This window comes from Triturus cristatus, chromosome 2_2 (genome assembly GCF_964204655.1).
Source record: "Triturus cristatus chromosome 2_2, aTriCri1.1, whole genome shotgun sequence".
Lineage (NCBI taxonomy): Eukaryota > Metazoa > Chordata > Amphibia > Caudata > Salamandridae > Triturus > Triturus cristatus.
The window spans coordinates 547,634,583-547,653,843 of NC_140582.1; the positions used below are offsets into that span (position 1 = coordinate 547,634,583).

At 41.9% G+C, this 19,261-nt stretch overlaps 1 protein-coding gene across 1 annotated transcript in view; it reads right to left on the reverse strand.

Moving 5' to 3' along the window:
• The window catches only part of LOC146862492 (fibrinogen alpha chain-like), a 31,435-nt gene continuing 12,174 nt past the window's right edge, over positions 1-19,261 (reverse strand). The window contains exons 3-6 of the mRNA XM_085641698.1: positions 14,238-14,421; positions 8,533-8,678; positions 1,810-3,085; positions 1-847 (exon numbers count right to left, since the gene is read on the reverse strand). Of these exons, the coding sequence (XP_085497824.1) occupies positions 141-847; positions 1,810-3,085; positions 8,533-8,678; positions 14,238-14,421 (2,313 nt within the window). The 3' untranslated portion in view covers positions 1-140. The remainder of the gene's footprint in view (positions 848-1,809; positions 3,086-8,532; positions 8,679-14,237; positions 14,422-19,261) is intronic.

A 19,261-nucleotide genomic window follows, 5' to 3' on the forward strand; every position in this document is an offset into this window, starting at 1 on the left:
TTTATGGAATTAATAATTGTGTAATTGGAAGCGTTAACGTTTTTTTAGGTGACATCATTACATTTAGCAACACATTTGCTAAAGGTGCAAATTCTTGTCTGGGGGTAAAAAAAATAAAATACAACTTCTAGGGTTTCTGCCTATAGTGTCTCTGCAGGTCTGATTTTCATCCTCGTCACTTTCAGGGAGTAATCAACAGGTTTGAAGGTCGACCAGACCACCCCGTTCTCAATCTCATATGGGACGTTGTTCCTGGGGTCGTACTGGCCTCCTATATAGTAGATGCCATTGAGGTTAGCTGCCTGGCAGTTGTTGTACCACCACCCACCTCCGTACATTTCTGCACAACTCTCTTCCCACCGGTCATTGTCCCTGTCCAGGGTGCTGAACTTCATGTTGGCATGGGACGTGTACTCTGTATCCTCAGGCGAGCCTTCAATGAGCGCGTCCCCCGCGGTGCCGTCATACTGAGACACTTTGAGCGCATAGCCCTCAGATTCAGGCCCCACCTGCACAGTGTACTCTGCATAGGCCTCTGCCCCTGACCAGTCCTCTAGCTCCACTCGTAGGATTGTGTCCCTCTGGGTCAGCAGATGGAGATATTCATTGCCCAGCCAGCATTCGCCACTACCGTTTCCGTCCAAGTTGCTAAAGCCTTCCTTGTAGTCGTGCCAGGTTCGATTGAAATTCATGGATCCGTCTTTCCTCTGTTGGATCAAAAGCCATCCTCCAAGATTGGTGTCTTGGTCGCAATAGACTGACAGCACTTTAGTAGATCCTTCTGGTCTGATTTTGAACATGCCACTTTTGGCACCAGAAGAGTGTTTTTGTTGGATATCAGCACAGTCTAAAAAATATAAATACATGTTGGTCGAGTTTACAACGAGTTATAAGTAAACTACACAAAGGCCCAGGAGCCTCTCAAAGATAACATTGATGATAAGTGAATGCACTCATTGGACAAGATGGTTTGACCAAGAAAATTGAGGCCTGCAGAAATATAAATTTGGTATCATCTATATGTGTTTGATAACATTTCTCCCAAGTAAACGTTGCTTGGAAAGCAGCTGCAGCCTTGATGCTCTCATGGCCCAAATGTGTTTCCTTCATAAATATTATTTTTCCAAATCTAAGTGTTAGCACAATATGATTTTTTAATGCATGCTCTCTTTCCAACACTTACTTGGAAGAAAGTAGCAGTTGTTTTATGTTGCCAAATAGCATTTTGACTTATTTCTGACGTTATTGAAAATGTTATGACAACATTTCCAATTTATTGCATGGTAATATTTCATCTTGAAATTTAGCATCTATTAAATATAGGATAAAAATGCTGTCTTTCTGGGATTGTGGTCTTTATCTTGCCATATTTATAAATCTTGAAACCAAATTTATTTGAGTGGCTATTGTATAAGTCTGCACACATGGTCTACAGAGGACTAACCTGAAGGCGAAAAGTAGTTGACTCCCTTAAAGTGTGAATTGGCTGCTGGTCATGTGGAGCCTCAGTTATCAAAGACCACAACGTTTGTATTATCTTTGGGGTCCATATCTAAAAATGTCCCCGGCCTATGCTGAGAGCAAGGCACCTTCACAAACAAGAGCTGTATTTGCTATGGCAATTGCTTACTGGCTTACAGTATTCGAAATTGTGTTCAAATGTTGACATTCGATGGGGCAAAATGTCACTAATTTTATTTTAAAAGGGGAACCGTTAATCTGCTGCGATGTTTGCGTTGCATTGATTTGCCTGGGTGATTTTGCTGATGGATTGGCTTTGGCACTGGGCTTACTTCTGACTAGATTTACCTGTCCCAACGTAGTGGTCCTGCAAGTTGACAGCTTCCTTCTTCACGCTACGAGCCTGAAGGTCTGGGCTGTCCTCCCCACTCTCATCGTGCTGGATAGGCCCCAGGTCATCAAACATTGGGGCGCTCTTCATCGTCTTGATGTCAAAGGGAGATCCGTCTTTGGTGCCCCCGCTGCTGCTGACGACTACCGTTTTGGTATAGGAAGAAGAACTGTCAGGAAAACTTGGAGCGCCCAGGTGGACGGTACTAAAGTCATCTGTCTCACCTTCACCTAAGTCAGAGAAGACGTCATGAGTAGAATGGATGACTTTGGTGGATGTCGAGCTACTCCCATCTTTAGTGTGAGTGTGGCTTGACCCGCCACTTGTACTACTGCCGGTCTGCACTTTGCTGCCAGTCCCACTCTGGAAGAACTCATCCAGGCTAGGGAAGCTGCTCAGGTCAGTGAACCCATTGCCGGAAGTGACCTTGACATTCACGTGCGTCCCCTTCTCACCTATCCCCAGGCTGCCAAGTTTAGAACACTCATCGCCCTCACCACCGGAAAATGATTCTGTGACAACTTCTTTGGGGCCAGTTGGGCCTTGGACAATTTTTTTGGTAGTGGTTTTGGTGCATGAAATGACACGGCCTTGAGTGGTGACAGTGCTGGTAGTAGATTTTTCTCCCCCTGTCAACACAAAGCCTTTCCCATCACCCCCTGCACTGCTTAACTTGGTGCACTCGTCCCCTTCACCCCCAGTGATGGATTCAGAGATTTCTTCTCTGGGGCCATCGGGGCCATGGACTGTTTTCTTTGTGATTGTTTTGGTGCACTGAATGACTCGACCATGTGTAGTGACAATGGAAGTAGATTTTGAGCCTCCCCCTGTTGCCTCAAAGTCCTTGCCAGAGGAGAAATCTTTGGTGCCCGTGTGAATTATGGTGGTTTTGCCAGGGGCGGGGCCAGAAGCCAAGGGGCCAGTCCCCACTCCAGTGCCTATTACCTCTTGATGCCTCTCTATAACCATTTGGCGTTGTTCAATGTCGGAAAACATATTATATTGTCCATCGCCAAATTTGTCGACAGGCAAGGTCTTGAAATGGGTAGGCGTGTCGTCTTTAAGCAGTCTCATCTTCAGCACGGGCAGTTCGTTGGTGTCAGGCTGCAGGCTGATAGTGGAAGCTTGGAGAAGCTGCTGCCGCATGTTGTCATAGCTGCTGGTGTCCACATTGTATACAAAGCCCTTGGAACAGGATCCCTTGCAGGCACGGATCTTGATGTCAATGTCCACCTTTGAAAGGAGAAAGACAGAGTTAATAAACTGAGAAGGGACAGAAGATGGCAGGAAGAGTGAGAAGAAACCTGGGGCTAAACATGATTGGTGAAGCAAGAGGTTATAAAGAGGAAGAGACTGAGAAGAAACATGAATTCTATCTATTATTTAGTCCAAAATGGAGACAATGTGGACAAGAGATATAAAAGCAAGAAAGGAATGAGATTTTGCAGAACACAAAAAGACAGGAACAACTCGCAGAAGGAATCACGTTAGGGGTAAAAATGCTATGGAGCCATCTTGTGAATGAATACCAACAGTGAAGGGGAAAAGAAGTTTTATATCTCTTAACCTATAAGTGACAATGAACGTCAACACTTGTGATCGCTTCCTTTTGCACCTTTTCACGAATCCAAAACGAATGACTGAATGTTTCCTGTTCATCGTACTCTCACCCTGCGTTGTCGAGACAGCTCTTATGTTCAAAGTATGAAAACACAATATATTCCTTTGTTCCGCTAAATTAAACTCTAATCATCATATGCCACAGTGGTAGAGCATGCCAGCATCTATACATGAAGATGGCAAGATTGCCATTGCACATGGTAAATACGCACATCTCTAATATAAATGCCATGGCTTCTATGGTAAATTAACAAACATGTCCTTGAATTTCAAGCAACCAAAAGGAAAGTCACACCAGACAAGGTAGACATAAGGAAACCTGTTTAGGTGCCAAAGATCAGCTAGTGAGACAAATATGAAACCTTAGTGACAACTCAACAATGGAATGAGAAAAGTCACATATCCCACTGTTTTGAAGTCAACTTCCTTACAGTCCCTTACTGGGAACATTTTATGGATGTTCTAAAGCCTCAGGGTAGAATGTGCCCTCTTTCTACACCCTTATCCAATCCCTTTTTTGAGAACAGTGGGGATGATTAAGAAAAATTCACATCTCTTAATGTGTTAAAACCTGAAGTATCATTCATTCAAGGCTATCTGAACTCACTCTGGAATGGTGCCAGAAGAAGGGAACTTTTTTATAACTAAGTTTTTGGAGGAATGTGAATTAACTACCCCATTGTTTGGGAAATAATGTAAACAAGAAGTCACCATAGATACCCGTGTTATCTTCTAACACCACTGGAGTGGCACACTTTTTCAAACTGATTGGGTCTGGATTTATTTCTACGTTTCTGACTGTGCGTGGAGGTCTCCCATCTTTTTTTACATTAGCTGTTTTCAAGCGTTTGTGGAGGCAATCCGCTTGTTTATTCCTTTTGGTTGCTATTATGGTCCTTTTTTGTTGCTCCGCAATGGATGGCCCACAATGAGGTCTCATCCTAATAGAACTGCCACACATATTCCTGTGTCATGAATGTATGATAAAGTACTTTAGAGAGTCTCCGTTACTGGACCTGAACGAGAACTGGTCTCTGTCCTTCCAGCCTGCGTGGTTTCAGAGAGTACAGCCTGTGTTTCATTGCCTATGGTGCTCTTTCAAGTGTGTATCGACTTGTGCTGCCTTGCTCCGCAATTGTCCCAGTCAATGGACATAAATCAGCTTGTGCGTAATTTCAGTTGCATCAGTTGTGTTACCCCGTGATTCTACTCACTTTGCTGCAAGATGCCTACTATGAGTAGCCTTTGCCAATGCCGGGTGCTCATTCGACTTCAGGTTTCCTGGCATCTGGTTACTCTTCAGCAGCAGTGGTCCGTGGAGGGAGTTCCGTGGGGTGGAAAGGTGGGGCGGGGGAGGGACAGGGTGGGGGGTACTAAACACCGGAACATGGATAATTGGAGGTAAGTAAACAAAGAAATAAATAAAATGAATTTCGTAGCGCGCCCTGCATCACAAAATGCGGTGCAGCGCGCGCTACGAAACTCGTTTTATTTATTTAATTGTTTACTTACCTCCAATTATCCATATTCCGGTGTTTAGTACCCTGAACCCTGCCCCTCCCCCGCCCCGCCTTTCCGCCCCACGGAACTCCCTCCGCGGACCGCTGCTGCTCTTCAGAGGCTGTACTCCTTCCACTGTTGCCTTTTACATCTACTGGATGGGCTGGAGATTTCTCTCTATGTCCTTTGGATCTTGATGTTCAGGTCTCTGTTGATGGGTTGTCTGCGGATACGGGTTCCGTCTCGCACCCCAATATCACTCTAACAATGGATGTTGTGGACATTTTGGAGATGCCGTCCTTTAATTCAGATGCCTTCTTGGCTTGCCTTATGGCTTTTAGCATCTGATTATGTTATTAAAGATTTATATAAAGCCTAAGTTTTTTTTACATATATTATATTTCACATATATTCATTGCTATTGATTATTATTATTATTAGTCATCTCCTTCTAATCAAGGGGAGGGTGTTGTGGAGCTTATACTTAGTCACATTTTAGCTTTCCTTTTTAACTTAGCATCTTTTTCTAATGGTGGTTTACACGTTTTCCCCTAAAATGAGAATATGCCAGGCACGCATTTGTTCCTGATAGACATTGTCGTCCTTTAGTCTGCACAATTTGTTCCAGGGTTACACATTTCAGAACACAATGCTTTTTTTTTCCTGTGCTCATAGGAGGCTACTCTTCTGCTTCAAATTAATTAAATATGTTCTCCTGCACCTCTGGCACAGTGTGATAAGCATGCTGTTTTATTATGTAAACAGCGCCCATGCTAAAGTTGGGGAGAGGTTCACTTCCCGCCTGAGTTATCATGGAAGCTGCCTGTAAGCCATAACTGAGGTGCAGTCCTGCTGTCCTTGACCTTCATCCTGAGAAGGAAGATAGCTGTGCAATAGAAGCGTGAGCCTGCACACTCAAGATGGGGTGCGTTTCCTGCCACACTGTACCATGTATGGGGTTATATCTATACAACAGGACTGACAGAAGGGTACTCCCGATAAGCTCTCTTTAGCATGGAGATATTAGTGATAGATAGGAGTAATATTATGAACAATTAACATGGTTGTTTTTACCATTCTAAAAATGCTTATAACAATAATGTGTCTCATGTCTTTAACCCTTTTGCCGTGGGCCAAATTCTGCCACGGTGCGAGGGGGGGGCGGGGCTGGGCGTGGCACCCAGGTACCCAGGACGGCTCCCGGCCATCATAAATCACGGTGGGCGTGTGCTTATGACGGCTGGGAGCCGCCCGAACTCCTCCCACTAATTAATTCGCCCGCACAGGCGGGGAATTAGCCACGCGTGGGCGGAGCGGCAACGGTCAGACGGCTCCCGGCTGTCATGAGCACACGACTACCGTGACTCATGACGGCCGGGAGCCACCCTGAGCACCCATGGGGTTAATAATTGCAGTTTCATTTTTTATTTACAAAGATTAGAGTTTTTCAACAAACACTATAAATGTCATTCTTGTATATTTTCTTTTTGACACCTTGGGAATGCAAAAGTGACAAACGAAAAGTTGAGATCTGTTTCCACAATTTCCTTGGGATTCTTAGTGGTCATGTTTGAGGTTACTGACAATATCTATAACTCTGTAGGGTTAGGAGCGTAGATGTGGTACTGAGAGCCAGCCAAACAAACCAACATTTACAGATTACATAAGAAGACTCAGTCTCTGCATTATGAAGTTGTGTTGACCTAATACACAGTCCCACTAAATTCATAGGAATCATACGAAAAACAGGTATTATATGAAGAACAGGCCAATTATCTATATTTATCAGCAAAAGGTCCCCTCGCCACTCATTAATGAGTGAATTATTTAGGATACAAAGCATACACATGATTAGCCAAGTTTCATAAATGTTTTCTTAGGATTCATTGTAAATGTTTATGAATTGTCACACTAAGGGTCCGATTTATATATCGGTTCATGACCCGTTGTTCTTCCAGGAAAATGGAGTAGATTACTCCATCCTCCTGGTCGAGCGACCACCCGCCGAATGTATAAATGACCACCGAGCTGGCGGTCATTTATAAAGCATTTTGCAGGAACCACCATCACAGCGTTTCCTGCAAATGCATATTACTGTTTGATGCAGGATGGTTCAGCTGGACGCAACCTTGTATCAAACAGGTTTATTTTTTTATTTTTCAAATGAAAAAAAAATAATGCTGCCCCCACCATTGGAATTATCTTCCATGACAGGGGGAGCCTTATTCACACTTGACTGACCAGGGTTTGCATGGTGGTAACGGACAGTAAGAAAATGTATAAAAGGCTACGGGCCCGATTCACAGAACTAACTTAAGACAAAATCCTAAACTTACTACCATTTTCGTATTCACAGAAGGCACTTACTCATTTTGGTATTCACAGAAGACACTTACTCACTTCGGTATTCACAGAAGTTAGGAGTCCTAACTTTAGGACTCCTAAATGCCTTCTGTGAATACCGAAAGTCTTAAAATTAGGATTTTTCTCAGTTTAGGAGTCCTAAAGTTAGGACTCCTAACTTTACTACTACTAAACTGAGAAAAATCCTAATTTTAAGGCTTTTGGTATTCACAGAAGGCATTTAGGACTCCTAAAGTTAGGAGTCATAACTTTACTACTACTAAATTGAGAAAAATCCTAATTTTAAGGCTTTCGGTATTCACAGAAGGCATTTAAGAGTCCTAAAGTTAGGAGTCCTAACTTTACTACTACTAAATTGAGAAAAATCGTAATTTTAAGACTTTCGGTAATCACAGAAGGCATTTAGGAGTCCTAAAGTAAGGAGTCCTAACTATACTACTACTAAACTGAGAAAAATCCTAATTTTAAGACTTTCGGTATTCACAGAAGGCATTTAGGAGTCCTAAAGTTAGGACTCCTAACTTCTGTGAATACCGAAATGAGTAAGTGCCTTCTGTGAATACCAAAATGAGTAAGTGCCTTCTGTGAATACCAAAATGGTAGTAAGTTTAGGATTTTGTCTTAAGTTAGTTCTGTGAATCGGGCCCTGAATGTATGCCCATCTAAATTTGGTGGATGGGCATGTAGCCATTTCTCTTTCAGCCCTTACTGAGTTGGGCCCTGAGAAAGTTTTAGGCAAGGCAATGACACAGTAGTCATTGTCGTAGCCAAACCGAAGGTCCCCCACATTTAAATTGGGCAGGTTTACCTTCATGTTGGGAGTGTGTGTAATCGGTTGCCATTGTGACAGAGTATACACTCCACCAACATATTAATCAGTCCATAAGTCATTTTCCTTATCATGATCAGAGGAATAAAAATAGAATTAAATATTGTTATTGATCTGGAGTTGATCTCTGTGGGACATGTAGAGATTACAGCTGAGCTGACACTATGTCAGTATGAAGAAGTTGATTCCAAATATTTTTCTAAACATTACTGGCATGCTTTCCAATTGCCCAGACCAACGTTGCACTTTTCACCTCCTCCTTAGGAGGCAGTCTGCTGAAGGAGGTTTTTCAGCCTCTATTGTGCTATCGATTGTATGGGTTAACCCTCTCCACTCCTTAGAAGAGTGAGGGAGTACTGCCACTCACCTCCAAGCGCTTCATGCTCTGGACCTGCTGGCGAATGCTGTTTTCCAAAGACTTGATTGTGTTCAACTGGTTGACAACTTTAATCTTCAGATTTGAGATTCTTCTCCTCAAATCATCCGAGACTTGATTATAGAGACCTTCACCAGCTGAATAGAGAACAGAGGTTCAATGTTATTGTATATTTTTTCAGAGGGATCTCTGCTCATCACACTCTGAACCAAGGGTGTAATTGGAACGAACAGCCAGTTAGTTCAACTTTTAAATTGCCAGACAAAGAATCAGTTATCAAATATAGTGTCTTACATGTTAATGAATTTGAAACCCTAGAGGATTTTAAAGTAATACCCAGACTTGTAAGTGATCATAACCCACAACACATTGACATAAGAATTAGAACAGTGGAATATGAAGCAGTGCAGTTGTTAGATAAGGATGACTTGTTGGTCAGAAAAGGGAAAAGAATAGCATGGAAGCAGGGAAGTATTCAGCTACAAGATAAGATCTGGGTCCAATAATTTGTGACAAGCTTTTTGCTCGGAATTAGTGACCGACAGGAGGAATGAAAAGTGATAATAACTGTTTTACCATTTTATTCAAATCTTCGACTTCCTAGCAACTGTATCAAGAACAATCAACAGCAAGGTGCCTTCTAAAAGCTTAGAGGAACGTGAAATCCCTTGATTAAAGGTGTGATGTAGTAAAGAAGTAAGGCAGCTGTTGAAGGGAAGGTAGGAAATATACTGGCCATAAAAAATGTGAAATCTAAGCTAAGGACCGAAATTTACCAGATAAAAAAAGAACAAGAACACAAATGGACAGAGCTCCACACCGCAATAGCCACCAAAATAATAAAGATTTTTGGTCCATTGTTGGTAAGGGCAATAAAAACTCTAAAGTGAGGTGTGATCCCCACATAGCACATGACCAATGGAAAAAGCACCTGTTGGCGCTTTACAGTATTCAGGAAATGGACATGAGGGGCACAGCAGGCCAAGTAGATAGATTCCAATTTGGAATCAGTCATGCAGATTCTGTGAAACTAATTAAAAATTGTAAATCTTCATGGGCTCCTGGCTCTAATGTGCTTCCCTGTGCCTCAAGGAAGCTTAATCCCGAAAAAGGGGGTTTGATTGTAACACCTATGTTCAACTTGGTCATATATACAGCCCGTGTTTTACCTTCATGGAAAGCAGCAATCTTGTATCCCATATATAAAAGAGACCCCAAACATTTGCCAGCCAGCTATCCCCTCATTGCTCTGCTGATGCAAATGGGAAACTATTTGCTAAACAGCTATTATCCCATCTATAGGTATGGGTGGAAAAATCAAATAGAACAACTTTCCATCAGCCAGGGTTCCATCCCAGTTGTGGCACGTTAGATAATATCATAGCCTTGACCATGATTAGGCAGAAATCCTGTACCCAGAAAAATAAACATTTCGCTTGCTTTATAGATTTTTCTACAGCCTTAAGGTGAAGTGAACGAGGTTGTGGAGGAAGCTTCAGAACTGGGGTATGCAGCCAGGTCTTTTACATCTGACCTCCACAGCAATACATGGGTTAGAGTGAAGGTCTCCATTGATTATGGTCTTTCTCCCAAAATGCCCGCCCTTGAAGGCTTAAAGCAAGGGTGCTTTTTATCTAAACTCCTTTTAAACATGTATGTATCAGATTTAGCAGATACACTCAGTCATAGCGAAGATGGTGCTCTGAAGTTAGGGCAAACTAACGTTCCTTTTTTAGCTTACTCTGATGATCTGGTAATTCTAGCGATAGCCCAGATTGGCTTTCAAAGGCAACTTAATTGAATCCAAGTATATAATCAAGAAAAGAACCTTTTATCAATAACAACAAAACCAAGGTACTGTCATTTGGCCAAAATAGTTCAAAAAATATTTAGAAACTAGGTGCCACTAAATTAGAGGAGGTTGGAGTGTACCTGTATTTAGGATTTGATATAGACAAAAATCTTTCTGGGAAATGTCATGTGAACAACTTAAAAAGTAATTTGCGGCCTCAGAACAAGGCTGCTTTTTTGACATTCAGTTTTTTTTACCTCTCTTTTAAGGCATTTGAAGGTGCATGGAAACTAAAGGGCTGCACTCACTGACACGTCAAGTAGGATGTACAAGTCAGCAGAAGAGTCCATTGAACACATATTGTGCCTATGCCCAGCCCCACTAGATGCACGGAAAATGTTTAAAGACAATGTTTAATGCTGAGGGAATAAGAACAATACCAGAGGATGTATTAGTGTGCTTTAAAGGAGGTTCTGTAAAAGTGGTGGGTAACCTTGTAAAGTTCTTGAGGCAGGTGGCTAAACTCTGAGTGGAAAATACTTAACTGTCAATTTTTTCATTTCTTTTTTAAAATGTGGGGATTTTTAACGGTGCTTTTTAATTAGTATTTTGAGATGACTTTTATGTAAAGTAATTATTTTATATATGCCTATGCACACTTCAAACAATAAAGTATTATATCGCTCCCTCTCACTGCTGTGAAACAGCCCTATTATGTCCATTGCCTTAAAATACCCCATCAGCGTGGCACATGCTGGATCTCCTCATGTGTTAGAACCCGAAATGAGGAACGATTGAAGCATGCTACTAAATTTGTTTTTCTGTAGTGATCTGGGTGGGGGGAAGTAATCTTTGGAGGAGTACAAGATTTCTCAGGAAGGTTTACTTAATTCTGCTAAGACAAAGGTTTGAAGATAAGCTCTGGAGTGTCATCAGTGTCCAGCTTGATATTTTTACGTTCTTATTCTAATTCTTCTAGAAAGATATTCCCTGCTGCATCTTCCAACTAACTGTGAGTGAATTATTTATTGCTATGCGTGTTTTTTGTTTTTATTTCTCTTTCATAACTCATTTCATTTGAGCATCTAGCAATATAATTAACTTACAGCATTTTCGGTGGAATTCTTTAGCTATGTTGTTATTTTCTCCTTCCATCATTATTATGCAACAAACCTCCACTGAGGTCCCATTGGTAGCTGTATTTTAAAGGATATTTGACAGGTTGTCCATTAATATGAGGAAGGTGGTGACTGTCTGAGGTTTGATCAAAGGATACTCAACACTCTTCATCAAAAGTGATTTCGGATTTTAGACCCTCACCATGTTACTTAAAGTTTAAGAACTATGGGGCAGATTTATTACTTCTGGCGCATCTCTGCTAATCAGCAGGGATGCGCCAGAAGAGTTGCGACGCATCTGCCCACCCATGCGCCACCACTGATGTGCCGCATTTACAAAGCGGCGCACCGTGACGCACAAATGGGCAGATGCGTGTCGCATCCCCCCCGCGGAAAGGCAGCGCATTGCTGGAGTTGCGTCGCAAGCGCGATGCAGCTCCAGCAAGGTTGGGGTGCCCCTATCCCTAACATGCTGCGGCAATCCTTACACCTGCTTCAAGCAGGCGCAGGGTTTTGACGCAGCATGGCCATAAAAGTGACTGAGTGAAATCTTGTAGATTTCACTCAGCCACTTTTCGGAGGCGTTCCTGCGCCGGAACGCCCCCCCCTGTGCAGGAACGCCCACATGTGGCGCAGGGCTTTACAACGTCACGCATCTCCCTAGATGCGTCATGTTGTAAATAGCCCGCAGCATGGCGCTGCCTTTGCGCCGCCGCTGCGTCACAAAAGTGATGCAGCGGTGGCGCAAATCTGGCGTAAGGGGCTCGTAAATTTGCCCCTATGTTTCTAAACTATCTTTTTTTGAAGTTGAACATCTATTAAATCTACGTCTTCAGTGCACATGCTTCCAGCGATGAGACAGAGTTAGAGTCTTCTCTGGTAATGATAATTCTTTGCAAACAGAAGGAGATGAAGGACGGAGCCGTAAAACTTTTCAGACACTCACCCAGTCACAGATCTGGGTTGAATCCATCATCATTCTTTAGCTCACTTTGCCATCCCAGTTGAGACACAGCAAGATGCAAATCAGTCTTGGCCCTGTGCCTCATAGGAACAGTCCAGCCCGAACTGCCAAGCCATATCTTCCCTAAACCGGAAACAAGCATCCTGGGACCAGTTTCGGGGTAACACCCCTCTTCATCCAGGCTAGCTTGAATCCAGTGGCAAAGTGAGCAAGGGATAATTCTTTGGCAGGATGTCTACCATTGTAAATTGGCAAGGTACCACTTGCTCAGTCGTAGAGATCAGGAGAAATGTTGATACTTAGGAACAAACTATAGTCAGGAATGCCCTTGGGTGAATCTTAACCTGCAATTACTAATATAGGCTTTGTTAACCTGTACCCAGATGTTGAGATCACCCAGTGCCCTTATTATCTTGGCACACATAGCATCCTTAGAACCAGATATGCCAAATTTTGTTTGATGACAGAAACGGAGAATCAAATGCAAAAAATACCAAAAGCTGAAGGCCAATTTACTATTACAAGATTAATATTGTTATCAGTGATTTTCAAGGAGCATTACATTCACCTGCAAAGAGGGTCTAAATTAAAGTGTAACACTTCTGTGAATTATTTCCCCTTAACTTTATAACCCCTCTAAAATAAAGGTTTTTTTACAGGTACCAGAAATGTAAACACTGACTGATTTCTCTCACCTGAAGTATCATAATCATTCTGTTAGAGCTCCGAAAATACATTTTAGTGACTTTCAGATCATAATGGACACTGCCTGCAGTCCTGGATTTTTGTGTAATAGCCAAATTCATTCTGAGTGTTGTAGTCAAGTTTTAATTGCATTGAACAAATTAGACTAAAACACCTGAAATCAATGATTTGTAAGTAAACAGCTCAGTACTGGGGACAGTGTTTCTTAATGACCTAAAGTGAGTTGGTCACCTTAAAAATAGATCATCTTTGCTCTGGGTCCGATTCACAAAAGTTGTGTAGACGTCAGAAACCTCTGCATCATAGATTTATGCTAATGATTTGCCTATATTCTGGCGTACAGAGATCCTCTGCAGTATTTTTGAAAATACAGGAAAATTATGGATTTCAAGGTTTATTCTTATTCCTCCAAAAGATCCTGTAAATTGTCTGCAGTATGTATATTCGAAACGTGCATTTGCATATTTAATTTATGTTTTACTTTTTTTCCCAGGGGCAAAAAATTGGATAAATATTTACAGTGGAGAAGCATGTTCCTCTAGACCCCCATAAAATATTAGAATGCTCCTTCTCCTTCCTAACTCCTAAAAGGGTCTTCGCCCATCTATTAGGGTAGTTCGGCATGTGTTTCCAGGGAAGGAAGCAGCACGGCATTTTTTGAGAATAGTCACATCTTTATGATGTGCGTACCTTAATGTGTTTTGACAGGATAGCCCCATAACAACTCATTGTCTGCACCACACTTAAAACGTGGTACTGGTAGACAGGCTGCAATATTAAGATATGTGTGCAGATGTTAATGTCTAAAGATCCTGATCCTGTGAATCAGGACATGGGGGCAACTTTCAAGATTTTGACCCATTTGCTATTTTTGTGTGAATATTCTGTTTAATTTTTTGTTTATTCTAGGGTGTGCTTGTGTGGATTTTCTGAGCAGTTCTTTCAACAGATTCTAAGCACACTGACCTCTTGAAAACATTTGATTAACCAGTTAGTTTATTAGATTTCCTTAGCCCTGGGTACATGCTGCGATTTCCTGATCCCTTCAGACATCTTTGGTGGTAATCCACCAATCCATTCACACCGAGGGCAGTGATAGTGAAGGTGGGCTACTTACTTTGGCCTGCGGCCAGGTTATCTTTGATAATGTTGTAGGTTTCTTTGGTGGTCACATCGGCACTCTTGTACGTATTTTGGTTGTCGACCAGTCCTTTCCGAATAATGTCTATTCTCTTCCCAAATTCCTTGTCCTTTTGATCAGCAAGTCCTTGCATTCGGCAGCCAGAAGGACATTTTGAGCCCTGCATATGGTAAAGCAGAAGAAAATATATGAAAATAGCACTGCGCGCCTCGAATTTTGTAAAGTCATAAAAGCACAGAGATGTGACCTGTGACACCAGATGTGTGTGGATGCCCACTGAGTAATCCCAGATTTGTGTGTGTTTCTGTGTGTCTTTACCTATGTGCATGTGTGTACCTGTGTGCATTTGAGTGTGGGTGGGAGAGGTAGTGATATGTAATCGCATATGCTTTTATGTAATTGTGTAAAATGAGACAATAGGAGTGTGCATGAACTGGGACCCAGTGGTGAGTTTGTCTGCCAAGTGACACAATGCATGTGTGTGATATATGATCCTACGTCTGTGTCGTCTGTAACCCCAAGTTAGTGTGAACTGTAGCACCTGCTGCGAGTGTGATATGTGACACCGGGTGTGTGTGGGGGTTAAGTAGCACCAGTTGCCACTGTCAAATATGATAGTTTATGTATTTTCCTTCCACATATTGAAACCCATTGAATGGACAAGGCATGCTAACAACGTCATTCTCTTGATTGGTTTTATCTATGTGAGTGACATATTATCTGATGTAGTGCATAACCATTCCCATATTAGAAAAAGGGAACGCAAAGACCAAACTATGATGTCCCCCCACTGGAATGAATTTATACTTGTCTTTTTTTCCAACAATCCGTTTTGGAAAATTAGGATTTAAAAATGTGCATTGAAGGAGTAACTTAAATGAGGCATTTCTGAGTGACTGAAGTGGACCTACATTAGTACTGCTTCAAGCATTCATAAATACCTTAGTGAATTGACCCCAAAACAGCCAACTCCCCATTCCTAAAAGTGCATTCTATTCGTGCTAATTTTACATGAATAGTCGATGAAAGTCCAGGTTTAGAGGTTTTGGGACTAATTCACCAAAGACATATATGAGTATGTGAAATAGTGCTACATGAGCACTACTTCACGTTATCATAAATGGCTTTCTGAATTGGTCCCTGTGTATTTCATAATTCAGATTTTCTACGTAATGTTCTGCTCAAAGAATATATCATTATTCATGCTGCTTAGGCTTAACACAAGGAGAACCTAAGGAGGATCATGTATTTAGGTCTGGAGTTAGTCGAGCCCTTATGGTTTCAGTAAAATTCTCTCTCTCTGTAATATATATATATATATATATATATATATATATAGGTATATGTATGTATGTGTGTGTATATATACACACACATATATATACATATACACATACATATACCTATATATATATATAAGTTTCTCATATTGATCCTTCCGCCCCACAAAGCCCATGGTAAATGGAGCATTCTCCGGCGTAGCCCACCAGAAATTTAGATTTCACCACACAGTCCAAGTAATACGCTCTCTAAAGTCATTCCAAGTGTAAAGTTTTTAATGCCAGTTATGCATTTCGGGGAATGCCGTCCCCTTGCCCCTTGGTGTGAGCAAGGGGACGGCGTTCCCCAAAACGCGTAACTTGCATTAAAAACTTTACACTTGGACTGACCTTGGAATGACCTGAGAGAGAGTATTACTTGGACTGTGTGGTGAAATACATATATATATATATACATATATCGCACTCTCCGTCGGTACTTTTGATTCTTCCAAACCACGTACACAGACCACAAAATGTATTTGTTTTCAGTGATTTATTAGGATGCCGCCATAACACAAGGAGAGCCTAAGAAGGATCATGTATTTAGGTCTAACTCTCTCTCTCTACATATATATATTACCTACTGGCGATAGCCAGTAGGTAGTTATAGTTAGGACCACGTTTCCATAGGAAAACCTCAACATTCTATTTTGAATAACTTTGGTGCCGGTCGACGAATCCTCGTGAATTTCTCAAAATAGGTGGGGCGCTACGCTCCGCTCCTACCCTGAAAGTCTCGGGGGGATCCGTCAAGCGGGGGCTGAGATAAAAGGGGGGTCCCAAAACGCGTTTTTCCCATGCATTTTTCCATAGGACCTTTAGAACGAGCTACAGCCCGAACGGCTGAACAGAATTACTCAAAATTTGGCAGAGAGGTAGTCCCTAGGTCAAGGAAGTGCCTTTTGTAGGTTTGGTGTAAATCTGTTCAGTAGATTCTGAGAAAATAGCCTTTAAATCAATATATATATCTGAGCCAGCTTACGGTACGCTTACCGTACGCTTACGGTAAGCGTACGGTGGCGTGCGCGAGCGCGATTCTGATTGGCTCTTAGATCTCAGTAAACATTCGAATCGGCCGAAACCAGGAAGCGGCGGCCGCCATTTTGTCTCTCGCACTGAGTGTTGTTTATCAAACATGATGGCCAAAAACATGTTACGGGGCTGTTTTGACAACTCCCTCCCACATAGTCATGTTGAGGGAGTCCCCAAACATCCCCCAAGTGCAAAAACGGTTTTATTTTTTTTTCGGCAATTTCACGGGGTACGCTTACCGTACGCTTACCGTAAGCGTACGGTAAAAAAATAAAAATAAAAAAAACACTATCCACACTTACCCCACCCCCTGTGCTTTTGGTGGGCGAAGGCCACCAAATGTACAGGGCTTATGTTAAGGGCAAAAAACACTATCCACACTTACCCCACCCCCTGTGCTTTTGGTGGCCGAAGGCCACCAAATGTGCTGGGCTTATTACAATGGAAAAAAACACTATCCACACTTACCCCACCCCCTGTGCTTTTGGTGGCCGAAGGCCACCAAATGTACAGGGCTTATTATAAGGGAAAAAAACTTAGCATTTAAAAAACCGTACTAATTCACTGAAAAAACCATAGGTTTCACACACGTTATAGTTAGGAATTAGCATTTAAAAAACCTTGCAAATTCACTGAAAAAACCATAGGTTTCACACATGTTATAGTTAGTGGAAATTTTACTGATAAAAAACCAATGAAATTCCCCCGTTATAGTTAGTGCAGGCAACTATAACTCACGCGACTGCAATCCTCTGCTGATGACATATGTGTCTTTATGAAAAAAAAATATTTGTAATATATGTATAGCTAAAAATGTATGGAAGAAGACATGGGCAAATAAGTGTCTAAATACAGTATTAGCATCAGCAGAGGATTGCGGTCGCGTGAGTTATAGTCGCCTGCACTAACTATAACGGGGGAATTTCATTGGTTTTTTATCAGTAAAATTTCCACTAACTATAACATGTGTGAAACCTATGGTTTTTTCAGTGAATATATATATATATGTATATATGTATATATATGTATGTGTATATATATTCACTGAACAAACCATAGGTTTCACACATGTTATAGTTAGCTGGACATTTTACTGATAAAAAACCAATGAAATTCCCCCGTTATAGTTACTGTAGGCAACTATAACTCACGCGACCGCAATCCTCTGCTGATGCTAATACTGTATTTAGACACTTATTTGCCCATGTCTTCTTCCATTAAATTTTAGCTATACATATATTACAAATATTTTTTTTTCATAAAGACACATATGTCATCAGCAGAGGATTACGGTCGCGTGAGTTATAGTTGCCTACAGTAACTATAACGGGGGAATTTCATTGGTTTTTTATCAGTAAAATGTCCAGCTAACTATAACATGTGTGAAACCTATGGTTTTTTCAGTGAATTTGCAAGGTTTTTTAAATGCTAATTCCTAACTATAACGTGTGTGAAACCTATGGTTTTTTCAGTGAATTTGTACGGTTTTTTAAATGCTAAGTTACTTTACGCCATTTGTGGCGTGCGCGCCCACTTAACGCAGTTCGTTCCGTGCGCGCACAGTGAGCACGCGGTGCGCTTCGCGCACCGCGTGCCCACGTTACGCTACATGGGCCATGAACGCACGATGTGCTTCGCGCACCATGCGCACATGGAGGACATATGATGAGCATCGTTGTGACAGGTAAAATATATGTTTGATTTAGCTCTTATAAGCCATGCACAAAAGGTGCTCTGCGGGCACCTTTTGCACACGGGGTGGGGAGAATGTGGATATTTTTTTTTTTTTATATTTCTTACCGTACGCGTACGGTAAGCGTAATCGGCGAAATTTTTGAAAAAATTAAATTTGCCTTTTTTCACTTGGGGGATCGTTGGGGACTCCCTCAACATGGCTAGGTGCTTGGGAGCTGTCTAAACAGCCCCTTTACATGTTTTTGGACTTTGTTTTTCAACCCCCTGTCAGAGTGCGAGAGAGAAAATGGCGGCCGCCATTTCCTGGTTTCAACCGATTCGAATGTTTACTAAGATCTAACAGCCAATCAGAATCGCGCTCGCGCACGGCACCGTACGCGTACGGCAAGCTTACCGTAAGCGCACGGTAAGCGCACCGTAAGCTGCCACAGATATATATATTGATTTAAAGGCTATTTTCTCAGGATCTACTGAACAGATTTACACCAAACCTACAAAAGGCACTTCCTTGACCTGAGGACTACCTCTCTGCCAAATTTCAAGTAATTCTGTTCAGCCGTTCGGGCTGTAGCTGTGTCTAAAGGTCCCATGGAAAAATGCATGGGAAAAACGCGTTTTGGGACCCCCCTTTTATCTCAGCCCCCGCTTGACGAATCCCCCCAAGACTTTTAGGGTAGGAGCGGAGTGTAGCGCCCCACCTATTTTGAAAAATTCGCGAGGATTCGTCAACCGGCGCCAAAGTTATTCAAAATAGAATGTTGCGGATTTCCTATGGAAACGTGGTCCTAACTATAACTATCTACTGGCGACCGCCAGTAGATAATACCTACACACACACACACACACACACACACACACACACACACACATATATATATATATATATATATATATATATATATATATATATATATATATATATTCACTGAAAAAACCATAGGTTTCAGTCAC